The sequence below is a fragment of the Arachis stenosperma genome, chromosome 10, assembly GCF_014773155.1.
Source record: "Arachis stenosperma cultivar V10309 chromosome 10, arast.V10309.gnm1.PFL2, whole genome shotgun sequence".
Classification (NCBI taxonomy): Eukaryota; Viridiplantae; Streptophyta; class Magnoliopsida; order Fabales; family Fabaceae; genus Arachis; species Arachis stenosperma.
The window spans coordinates 131,215,827-131,228,381 of record NC_080386.1 but is presented as its reverse complement, the minus strand read 5'-3'; the positions used below and the strand labels follow the sequence as shown (position 1 = coordinate 131,228,381).

At 33.4% G+C, this 12,555-nt stretch overlaps 2 protein-coding genes across 2 annotated transcripts; both read left to right on the top strand.

Moving 5' to 3' along the window:
• The first annotated feature begins 3,673 nt into the window (after positions 1-3,673).
• LOC130956116 (probable inactive leucine-rich repeat receptor-like protein kinase At3g03770) lies at positions 3,674-7,676 on the top strand. The gene is made up of 7 exons (XM_057883148.1): positions 3,674-5,134; positions 5,221-5,354; positions 5,540-5,780; positions 6,298-6,500; positions 6,660-6,712; positions 6,803-6,911; positions 7,311-7,676. The coding sequence occupies exons 1-7, from the start codon at positions 3,787-3,789 to the stop codon at positions 7,587-7,589; spliced, it is 2,367 nt and encodes a 788-aa protein (XP_057739131.1). The 5' UTR covers positions 3,674-3,786; the 3' UTR covers positions 7,590-7,676.
• Positions 7,677-10,114: 2,438 nt separating this feature from the next.
• Positions 10,115-12,402, top strand: LOC130957763 (LOB domain-containing protein 20-like). Its single transcript, XM_057884609.1, has 2 exons — positions 10,115-10,492; positions 12,007-12,402. Exons 1-2 carry the CDS (start codon positions 10,115-10,117, stop codon positions 12,400-12,402), a joined length of 774 nt encoding a protein of 257 aa, XP_057740592.1.
• Positions 12,403-12,555: the final 153 nt, after the last annotated feature.

The window sequence follows — 12,555 nt, the reverse complement described above, 5'->3', positions numbered from 1 at the left end:
TGCTCCGCCTCCACAAACGGCTCCCTCCTCCCGGAGCCTCCGAAGATCATCTTCGCCCAATCCGGAGGGCGTACTCAACACGTTAGAAGTTATCTAATGATAACAATTCGGTACACCCCCGGCCGGGAAGATGGGTCCCGGGTTCTCCTGAACCGCCTTCTATGGCACCATACCTATATTCAAAGGGGCACCACCATCAGCCCACTACCCAGAATTTTAGGAAAGTATACATCCTAAAAACAAATCCGAAAGACAAAATCTTACCAGTTTTAAAGCTACGAAAGTGGCATCCCATTCTTTCCATACCACCATAAAAAATTTCCTATAAGAACAAGAATACAACAACAAACGCGAAACATAAATAAGAAGAAGAGGCACTAACCTGTGTCAAAGTTTGAAAGGGGAGAAGAGCAATGAAAAGCACGGTCGCAGGGGAATGTGGAACCACAAATCCTCGACAACAATAATGAACAAACAACGATTCAAACAGACGCTCTCACAAACGAAAAAGTAATGGAAAGAGAAAAGAATAGTTATAAAGAAGGGTAGAAAACGAAACCCCCAAGACCATTCAAATAGTAATACGGAGGGACAAGGAGAAAGAAGGAAAAACAGAGAAAACCCTTCTCTCTCCCATCACGTGTCATTATGACACCTCGAGAAACGCAACGGACAGGTACTGGAACGGCCCGGCACCCTTTCCACGACATCCCAAACTGCGGGATAACTGAACTCATCAATACCAGTATCGAGACCAAGCGAGTATGCTTTCACCCTCAGGGGGCAACTGTTCCGAGCATGGACCTAGAGCTATAGTATATCCAAACACAATCTGGCCCAAACAACTCCCGTTATTCATAACTGTCCGACCTAACCACCTTTCGGATATTAAGGGGCCCCTCCACCAAAAAGATAAGATAACCTTACAAAGGTATAAAAGGAGAGTCCCATGTCCCATCGCTCCTCCAGGTATGATCACTCTTCCCTATATACTTATTCCTTTTCTCTCTAGCTCTCTGACTTGGGCGTAGGAGTGCCATTGTAGGTACCACTCTCACTTTGAGGATCCTGCCTTGCCACCTTGTCGGACCAGTGGGCACTCGATCCATCTCATCCAACTAAATCGTAAGGTAATTCTCATGTACATAATAAATTTTCATTCTTTGAAAATTATTCAGAATAAATTTTAATAAACAAAACAATCAATTTTTACCCAACTCTCTTCTAAATAAAAAGTTAGTTATTTTTTATAATATGTTAACCATATCTCTAACTTGGGTTAGAAAATCAAATCAATTAACTAACATAAAAACATTCAAAATTCAAATGCACAACATTTCATCAGATCACAGAATTTGGCACAAGAAACTTGGTTTCAAATTTGCCGTGGTCATTGTCATCAATCCACACATGGAACACAAACAAGAAAACCTTCAGAGTCACTACTAATCTGCAAAAAGACGATTGTAATTTGCCAAAACTTTCCGGTCAAATTCAATTTGTCTCCTTTAAATTATTGAAAAGTGTTATTATGGAATCAGCGTCTCTTCATTCTGAATTCCAAACGAACCCTCTCTCAACTCCTTTCTTCTCCTTTCTCAACGATTTCTGTTATGACTTTGTTTTTCTACAGGACCTCGTCACAATGCAGAAAGAGATTTGTTGATGTTCAATTTTATTTTTTAATTTTAAATTTTCTCTTTTTAAATTTTGATTTTTTTTTGTTGGAACATATTAAAAAAATGGTTAGTTTTGTAAAAAGATGAAATCCTATAGTAGAATTTCTTTCTAAACTCTTGTAATTTGTTGAAATGAGTTTATTCTAATTAATTAATTTAGTTTTTCTAACTTAAGTAAAGAAATATTTAAAATAAACTATGATGACTCAATCTATTTCTTTTAATAATTATAAAGCATATTATAAAGAATCATTATCCTTTTATTTATGGGAGAGTTAAATAGAAATTATTTTTATTTTTATATTTTTTATAATGTGTAACAACTTATTTTTTATATTCTATATCATTAAATAATTATATATGTATCTAATTATTTAACGTGTTAGCAAAAATAATATTAGATAATTTTACAAAATTTGTATATTATTTGTGTATTAAAATTAAAATTTTCGTGTATACATATACAATTATATTAGGTAACTAATGACTTTTTTGAACAACATGAATAATAGACTCTAAAATTGGCCCAATTCAAGTAAAACACATTAAACCCTCAAATTACTCACCTATATCTTAATATTAAAATAACCATTCGCATATCTAGTGAATTAAACATACAATATATTCATTATTCACATTATTTAATATTTTTGCTGTTTATCTATATTTTTCCATATATATATATATATATATATATATATATATATATATATTTCTTTTAGTATATCCAAGATAATTTGGTTTGGCTGCATGTCCTTAAAATCATTTGTGTATGCTGACGTGGCACTGTCAGCTCTTCATGTGATGTGAGAATAGAGTGAGCACAATCTCACTGTCAAGAGTACTCTTCTTCACTAGTTCAATGATCACAAATAAAATGAAAGAAAGAAAGAAAGTGAAAAGAAAGAAAGGCGGCAAAAGCAAAAGGCACAAATAAAATGAAAGGTCACACAAACAAAGTTGAAGTGTGACCATAAAGCTAACTAACTATTAGCTAAGGCTTACCGCTCCTTGAAAGCGAAAGTGTACATCACAGTACTGTCTCCCAAAACCATCTTTAACAAATATTAATTAATCAACAATATTTATCATCTCAAAATTATGACAAAATAAAGTTTTTATTTGATTCACAATTCTTTTGAATGCTAAAACACTAGATAACAAATATTAGCATTATGTTTCGATATGATTTGTTTGGAAACTAGCAAAAAATACACAATACATCACATGTAAAATATGTTACATAGAAAGTATATTCATAGAAAATATTTTATTTTATTTTATTAAATTAATAGCATCCCAATTTTCGTATTAAAGCATGCAGCCTAAGAAATACTAAACGAATTTCGTAGCTCAAAGTAGCTATGGTTTTACAAAATCTGTGGAATCCACATGATGAAATGTGGATATGTTGAGGAATTATATATAGTGAAGAATAAAGGGTTAGCTTCTATTGAAGAATCTCTCTTTTGCTTTTTTTCTCGTTGAAAGCCATGACTTTCCTTTAGGCTTAGCTTCCAAAGAAAAAGAGATGATGAAAACATTTATACATCATTTTGAAAAATATTAAAAGGTCATTAAAATTTATTGTTGTTGCCATTAAATTAATCATTAATATTTAAAAGTATAAGATAGTATATTGTTGGATTATTAGACTAAAGAAATTGAGTCGATGACTAAGTGATGGTAAAAAATAATAAATTTTGATGTCAGCTAGCATTTCTGGTTCATTTATTGTTTGACAGTGATGAAATGTCGGTTTCTGAGTTAGTAGTGTCCAGTGTGTGAGTTTGTGACCCCCCGTTCATTTTCATTCAACCCGTGTCACCAAATTTGTCTTGGCCTTTGCAGAGAAAAAAAAAGATTCCCATGCTTCACTAAGATTTTTGGTGATGTGAAATTATTGTAAGGTGCAAAATGCTACTTCTCAAGGCATTTACACTTGTTTGTTTTCTTTCCATTTGTTTTCACTTCATTGTTTGAATTTTGTTTATTCATCACTCACTTTGATAGGATAAAACTTTTCTCCAAGTGCTTCAACTTTTCTTTTTCTTTTCCTCTTTCTTCTTTACTTGAGCAGCCACATTCTGTTCTTGGTACCCTGCAAATGGCAAAAACACTTCATCCTTCAATGCTTCTCATTCTGGTAACAATTACACTCTCAATTCTCGATTCGGAGCAACAAAGAATTCAATCAACGCAATCTAAGGCGCTTCTAACAATCCAACGGCTATTAAACTTCCCTGCTGTTTTAAGCAGCTGGAATAGCAGCACAGACTTCTGCAGCTCAGATTCAAAAACTTCTCTAACTGTTGTGTGCTATGAAGGCACCATAACTCAGCTTAACATCGTAGGCGAAGCGAAAGCTTCGCCTCTTCCGAAAACTTTCTCAGTTGATTCCTTTGTCAAAGCACTGGTAAAGTTTCCTACATTGAAAGTACTCACACTGGTTTCTCTTGGCATTTGGGGTCCCTTGCCTGCTAAGATAGCTCGTTTGTCGTCGCTCGAGATACTTAATCTGAGTTCAAATTTTCTCAGTGGCGCCATCCCTCCTGAGCTTGCGTCGCTTTCTCATCTACAAACACTAATTCTTGATGACAACATGTTTGCCAGCCGTCTTCCAGACTGGCTGGATTCCTTCCCGGCCTTAACCGTGCTGAGTTTAAAGACTAATTCATTCAACGGTTCGCTTCCTGATTCGCTCGGTCAGTTAGAGAATCTGCGCGTTCTTTCGCTTTCTCATAACAGGTTTTATGGAGCAGTACCTGATTTAAGGCGGTTGGTGAATCTAGAAGTGCTGGAATTGGATGAGAATGCTTTTGGACCTGACTTTCCGAAACTTGGAAACAAGTTGGTTACTTTAGTGCTAAGAAACAACAAGTTTAGATCTAATATCCCTGATGAATTAAGCTCATACTATCAGCTCGAACGATTCGATGTCTCTTCGAATTCTTTCGTTGGGCCTTTCCAGCTGCAACTGTTATCACTTGCATCTATTACTTATCTAAACATTTCTGGAAACAGATTAACAGGAATGCTTTATGATAATGTTTCTTGCAACTCTCAACTCCAAGCAGTGGATTTATCCTCAAATCTTTTGGCTGGAAGCTTACCAAAATGTTTGGAGTCGAATTCGAATGGAAGGAGTGTCCGGTATGCTGGGAATTGTCTCGAGGAGACAGATCAAGATCAACACGAATCGTCGTTTTGCCACACTGAAGCCATAGCAGTGGGAATATTGTTACCTGAAAGGAAGAGGCACAGAAGAGTGTCTAAGGCAGTTCTTTCAAGTGTGATAATTGGTGGAATTTTTGGACTTGTAGCTGTTTTTTCATTGATTTTGTTTATTGTTAGAAGAGGAAATTCCAAAAGCAAAGTGAAGAAGAATCCTCCAACGAAATTGATATCAGAAAATGCAGCTTCTGGATACACCACTAAGCTACAATCTGATGCAAGTAACTTTTCTTTCTTTCTCCCTTTGAAAATGCTCAAATGATATTCACTAAGACTTGATGATAACCATTTTGCATTGTAATCAAAGGGTATGTATCTCAAACAATGAAGTTTGGATCTGTTGGTCTGCCACCTTATCGAGCTTACTCACTGGAAGAGATTGAGGTAGCTACAAACAATTTTGACTCAGCTCGTTTCATGGGTGAAGGTTCTCAAGGACAGGTATATATATACCAACTCTACTTCACTCCATCTTGTTTTCTTAGTTATATGAAAGCTTCTGTTTCATGAATATTTTGACACATTGCTTAAGTAGACGAATAAACTGACCGTCAATCAATCCAAGTTGGTTGATGCACGTGTACTTTGATTCAAAGAAAAATTGAAATCGTAATGCATTTTGTCAGATGTACAGAGGTCAACTTAGGGATGGTTCACTTGTTGCCATAAGATGTGTGAAAATGAGAAAATGCTTCAGCACTCAAGACTTTATGCACTACATAGAGCTGATATCAAAGTATAGGCATCTCCACTTAGTCAGTGCCCTTGGACACTGCTTTGAATGCTATTTAGATGATTCAAGTGTCAGCAGAATATTCCTTGTCTTTGAATATGTACCCAATGGCACACTCAAGAGCTGGATCTCAGGTAATTCCCAAACACCAATGATTAAGGTAGCATTTGTCTTTGGAGTCTTGAACTGAAGCGGAAGACTAAGATTTAGTATTGTGTTTTGGTGGTCAGAAACTGAAACTAAAATTTCAGTCTTGAGATTCAAAATTTCAGTCATTTTAATATTTCTAGAAAATGGAGACATAGGAGAATGAAATTTTTGAAAATGAAAACCAAAATTTTAATAATATTTCTCTTTAAAAATATCCTCATCTAATTTTTTAAATTCTAATTCTATCGCTTAATCTTTATATTTATCTTAAATTAAACATAATAGTGAGACATAACTTAATCCAGGATATTTTATACTAAACACAATACAGAAACTTAATTTAGTCTCTGTTTCTTAGTCTCCGTCTTCCAATCTTAATTTCTCAGTTTCCATCTCCCTTCCAAACTCAGCCTAAGAGTTCTAATTTATCCTCTTAAACTTCATTGGCACTTGTGAAGTTGAGGAGTCACATCTATTTTATCTTTGCATGTTATTTGGCAGATGGACATTATAGAAAATCACTGAGCTGGACACAACGGATAGCAGCTTCAATTGGAGTAGCAAAGGGAATTGAATTTTTGCATACAGGGCTTGTCCCTGCCGTATTCTCAAACAATATCAAGATAACTGATGTTTTATTGGATCAGAATTTTGTTGCAAAAATCAGCAGTTACAACCTACCTTTGTTATCTAATATTGTAAAGGTACCAATAAATTAGTCACTAATATAATGTCTTCCTCTCACAAGTTTGATACATCTGTTTTATTATACCAAATTGTTGAAATAACATTTTTGTTTCTTTTTATTATAAAGAAGTTATACTGTTTTCTTAGTAAATTTGGTCTATTCATGGCTGATGCAGAGTGGAAGTGGAAATCTTTCCATTGGATTCAGAAGTCCAAGCTTTAAACAAAGGTGATTTACTAGAAAATTTATCTGATAACAAATGTAACTATATATGGTATGACAACTCAGTAAGAATTGACAAGTGATGTTATTTTGCAGTTTAAGACATGAAGATAAGTCAGATATTTATGACTTTGGAGTAATACTACTGGAACTCATTCTTGGAAGGACAATAAAACCAAGGAATGTAGACACCTTAAAGGACCTGGTAATAAATGGATACTGATTGATTTATTATTCACTATTTTCAGCATTTTTATTTTCTTTCTTTATATTTTAAAAAAAAATTAAGTTAGAAAAAATTGTAATGATCCAAAGTCCATGCAGCACAGAAATTAACCAAGAATATCAATTATTTCTTTAAATTAATATATTGAAATATTTCGCAAAAAGATTGATTTTATCTAAAAATTTTCCGCACGCATAAACAAAAAATGTAATCAATTTTGACTCTCTACTTTTGTGTCTCTATCTTCAATGTCTTGCGACTGAAATCGAATGCATTAACATATTTAGAGTATCAATAATGCTAGAGATAGTCAAATTGTATAGATAATAGTAGTTTTGTGACTCTGATGCTTCCATTGATGATGGGATTGTGAGGTAGTTGCAAGCAAGCATAACATCAAACGATGAAGCTCGAATGAGCATCATAGATCCGGCGATTCGCAAGGCGTGCTTGGATCAATCACTGAAGACAATGATGGAAGTGTGTGTGAGGTGCCTGGCTAAAGATCCATCAGAGAGACCCTCAATAGAGGATGTTCTATGGAACTTGCAGTTTGCTGCTCAAGTCCAAGATGCATGGAGAGTTGACTCTCAAAGTCAAAGCAGTGATGGCTCTTCCATATCACCTTTGGCGTCGCCACCAATGAACTTCCATTAGCAGCGTCGCTGCTTAGTTTAGGATTTAGGATTTAAGGTTTAAGACTGTATGTACCGAAGTTTTTTAATTTATTTTTCTTCTTTGATATATCTTAAGTTTAAGCCTTGAATATTGATGGTTAGAGATTGTGAGTTTTAAAGCATGAGAACTGTGCAACTTCATCATGAATTCATGATGTAACAAAGTACGAGTTACAGGTTAGTTTAATACAAAATCGTTAATTAAAATGATTGATAAACACTAATGAATATGGTTGTGAAGTTTACATCTAAACATTTATAGTACATGATAAATGTATGTAATATTTGACAAAAATTATTGTAGGCCAGCTAAATTGATCTGCTACTAAACAAATAAAAAAAAAATACCATCTCAATTTGACACGTTTAATTCTTTCTTTTCTTTTAAAAAAATCACTACACAATTTTAACAATTGTTTTTCCTCAATTTTCATATAAATAAAAAAAATTGTCATATATTTAGGGATGATAATCCAACCCTAATCCACTCCACCATGTCTGGTTGGTTTGCGAATTGGAGTGAATGCGGATTGGATTGGATCGGATATGGTCAAAATTTCAATTCGATCCACACTAAAATCATCGGATTTAATATCTGCAGTTTTTAAGTTTAAATCCGATCCAATTCCATCCGCATATTTGTGCGTCGAATATCGGATATCGAATATATAAGCAAAACACTAAAATGTTTTTAAAAACTTATTTTTATTAAAAAATATCAATAAAATTCTTTTTTCTATTCTTTTAAATATGCTTACCCTTAAAATAATATTAAACATACTTTTCTTAAATAATGAATTTAAATAATACAACATATATAATAATTATTAGTTAAAATAAAATATAAAAAAATATTTATTTCTTTATTTCTTTATTTTTGCGGATAAGCAGATATGTAGATATCTATACAAAATTCGAAATCCAATTTTATTAGTGTGCGGATCCGTCCGATCCGATTCGATAGCCTTGCAGGAATCCATATTCGCAATTTTTGAATTGGATTTGAATAAATACCACGGATATACAAATCAAATATGATCTATATGAATACCCCTATTTGCGAAATATCTGCTCTGATATATATAAGATAAAAAAAAGGAAAAGTATAAGGAACCAAAAGCTTATCAGCTAAAAACTAAACAAAACTATATTAATTTATATTAATAATTGATTAATTTTAAATTTTTTAAATTCAAAATTTAAAAAATTTTAAATTGATTAAGTAAACCTAATTAAAACCTATAAAAACCTTCCTCTTTTTTCTCACATTAATCTATCCACTTCCAACAATTACAAATTCGAAAAATATATAAAAGAACATCTATTTAATATGAAAAAGAAACATTCTGATACTTAGTAAAAGAAACATCTATATATATTAATTCGTAAAAATTTTGAATTCATCCAGAGGTATTTGACTGAATTTTGGCTGATATGCTTTTGGTTCCCTAGCTTTACTCTAAAAAAAATAGTTTTGAGGGGGTGGATTTTTGTTCAGGTGGATCAAGAGTCGGATTTTGGCTTTACTCATATAATATAATATAAAAGATAAAAAATGTATAATTTTAAGAGATTATAGAGTGAGTAGGAGATGGAGTGGATAGAAATGGGTTAGGATACAAAATTTTGCTATTCGCGAGTAATAGCAAAATGGATTTTTCTTAGAATATAGTAAGACGGGACAGGATCGGATAGTATAAAAATCTGTCACGTTGTCATCCTTATATACATTCATATATTTTCATAATAAACTATCTAAAATTTTAAAATAGATAACAAATCTACGACACATAATATAAACTCATCAAGTTTGGTTAAAATGGGTGAGAAGGGTAGAGAGTTTAAAAGAGGAAGAGTTGAGAGTCGCAATGAGAGAGTGTACTCGTGTCTGCTTAATTCAAATCTATTTAACTCACAAATTATTCGAGTTGAGACAAAATTTGTGTTATAGTGTTTGCCCTATGCTTAGTGGATACAAAAGAGGAAGAAATGAACAAAAGAGAAAAGCACGCAATCTTTGGTATTCGTCTAGCCATGACATGAATGCATGTTTGGTGTTTTGCATATGAATCCCCACACACGCGAAGAGAAGCAAAAAGACTACACAATTCTTGTGTGCTTGCTTCCCCACCAAAGATATAAATTATAAATATCCTTTTCAATTTTCTCATCATAACAACAACCACTATTTAACCGTTATAATAATATTTATACATAACGCCTAACAAACAAACACAAGTATTTTATGTGCTACACTTCCATACAATAAAAAGGGCCACATTAGCCACACCATCATCACTCACTTCGCACGTGCTCCTCACACACACAACCCTCACCAACCTTAACGTTTTCTTCTTTCACAGGGCCACATTATTCACCATGCCAATCAACTCACAAGACCAACGTGCATTGACGCCCCCCAAAAATTTCCATATAAGGATCAACTCTCTATTCCCATCTAATTAATCACATACCATACAAAGATATTTCAATTCATATCCCAATATGGCTGAGCCACAAGGCGGTGGTGCTGAAGGAAGCAGGCGTAGAAGCACTAGTGCCGCAAGGCGTGGCGCGGCGGCGCCAACGCAAGAGGGAGCGACGCCGCCATCTCCGAGTAGTCCATGCGGCGCTTGCAAGTTCTTGAGGAGGAAGTGTGTTGCAGGGTGCATCTTTGCACCCCACTTTAGCTCGGACCAAGGTGCCGCTAAGTTTGCGGCGGTTCACAAGGTGTTTGGTGCTAGCAATGTGTCGAAGCTTTTGTTGCATGTTCCGGCACACCGCCGCAATGAAGCGGTGGCGACTATTTGTTACGAGGCTCAGGCAAGGCTATCTGATCCGGTTTATGGTTGTGTGTCCACCATTCTCTCTTTGCAACAACAGGTTAATCTTTAAATTTGCACTTGCTTTTTACAACGAACTCCGGGTTTTTTTTTTAGTTGTTTAAATTAAAGCATGCTTGCATGAATTCAGTGACACCAAGTAGCTATATGGATCGTCAATGCAGGTAGTGATGTTACTGGTTTGCAATTAAAACTCAGAAAGATAATTGATTTAGAAAAGAATTAACAATGATGGAAGATGTCTGGACATAAACAAGAACAATTTTATAAGAAATTAATGTATTAATTAATACTAACACGTCTATTAATTTATTTTTTTATAAATTAAATACGTAGAATAATAACAAATATAAAGCAAGTCAAGATAGTAAATATATATTTAATGTTCTAATTAAGAAGCTTTATTACATTCAAACTATGCACACTGACACTTTCCTGAATTATTATATCCGCGTGTCAGCTCACATTTTAGACATGATATTTGTTGACATTAGTCTATACGCGTGACTGCGGTATCTAATTGTATCTTAATAAAAAATAAAAAAATTACAATAAATTTAGACATATTTATATACCATTATATATTAACGTGTTTAACATTCTTAATATGTATTCTTAAAATGAGTTTAGAAATAGTATATATTATTTTTTATTAAAATAAAAAATATTTAAAATATTTTATATAATTAAAAAAAGACATTAAAAATAGTTAAAAAATTATTTTATATTTTAATATTAATAAAATATAAAAATATTATTATAATTTATCTAAAAAATATTTTATATTTTATATATACGATGTATTGCCAAAACACCAAAAATATATCTGCGTGTTCCGTGTTATATCCGTATCCGTCTATCATAAGATTTGAATATACGAAATAGTATATATATATAATGAATAACATTTCAGACAAAAAAAAATTGTGCTTCAAACTCTTCCTATATTCCAATAATAGATGACAGATTACAAAAAGTAAAATCTCTAAAACAACATCAACTAAGTTTTAAAGTATATACATATTCTTGTACTAAATATTATATTATTAAAATATACCGTATATTGAAATTGCATTTGGAATAACAGGTGATGTACATATCACGTATTCATTCTCGTAGTTATGCTCTAAGTTTAGGATTCAGGATTATACGTCGATTGACGCAGTTATATGCTCTTGAATGACTAGCTCCTAACATGCATCCTACAAAACATGTACTTGAATGTTTAAGGCATTCTTACTATTCTTATAAATTTCTCCCCACCTAAAAAAATCATAAGAAAAATAAAGATCTGGCTAAAATTCCTAATTAGCACCTTCAATTTTATAAAATTTATTATTAAATCTCTTTATTTTTTCACCACTAATTATAGATCCATCATCTATAAAATAACGTCATTATATATAAGAAAATAGAAGCTTTAGATCTTTTGAACATAAAATTCTGATATCATGTCATGAAACCAATCATCCTAAAAATTTGAGCAGATAAGAAGAGACAACACGAATGATTATATTTCTAACAAAAACTAAATTTTCTTTTGGGCCAATTCAGGTGGCATCTTTGCAAGCAGAGGTGGCTATGACTCAAACTCAAGTGATGAATGGAAGGATTGCATATGCAAGTGTTCTTGACACCACCCAGCAGCAGCAGCAGCAACAGCAACAACAAGCACTACAGCATCACCACCCAAACATGATCAACACTCTGGGGCTGTATCCGGCATTCTCAAACAGCTCATCTGCCTCCACAACCAACCTTATGAACATCACCAACTTCAACCCTGCTACCGGTGGTTTCGACCTCTCAATGGAGGCGGCAACAGCACCCTCATCGTCTCACAGCATTCATCCACTTCATCATAATAGCAATTTCTCTCGCTTGTCTCAATATGATGATGATGATGAACAAGAAAGCAAGATTCCTCCGGTCTTTAACCCTGATCTGTAGTGGCTATTTATATTCACCGTAAAAAACCATCAGTTTTTGTTTAATGTTTGGTCTTCCTTTGATTTACTCTTTCTATGACTCTGTCAGTTTCAAGTTTACATGCGATAGAGAATTGAGTTTGGGGGTATAGTTGGGGGATTAATAAATGATAAA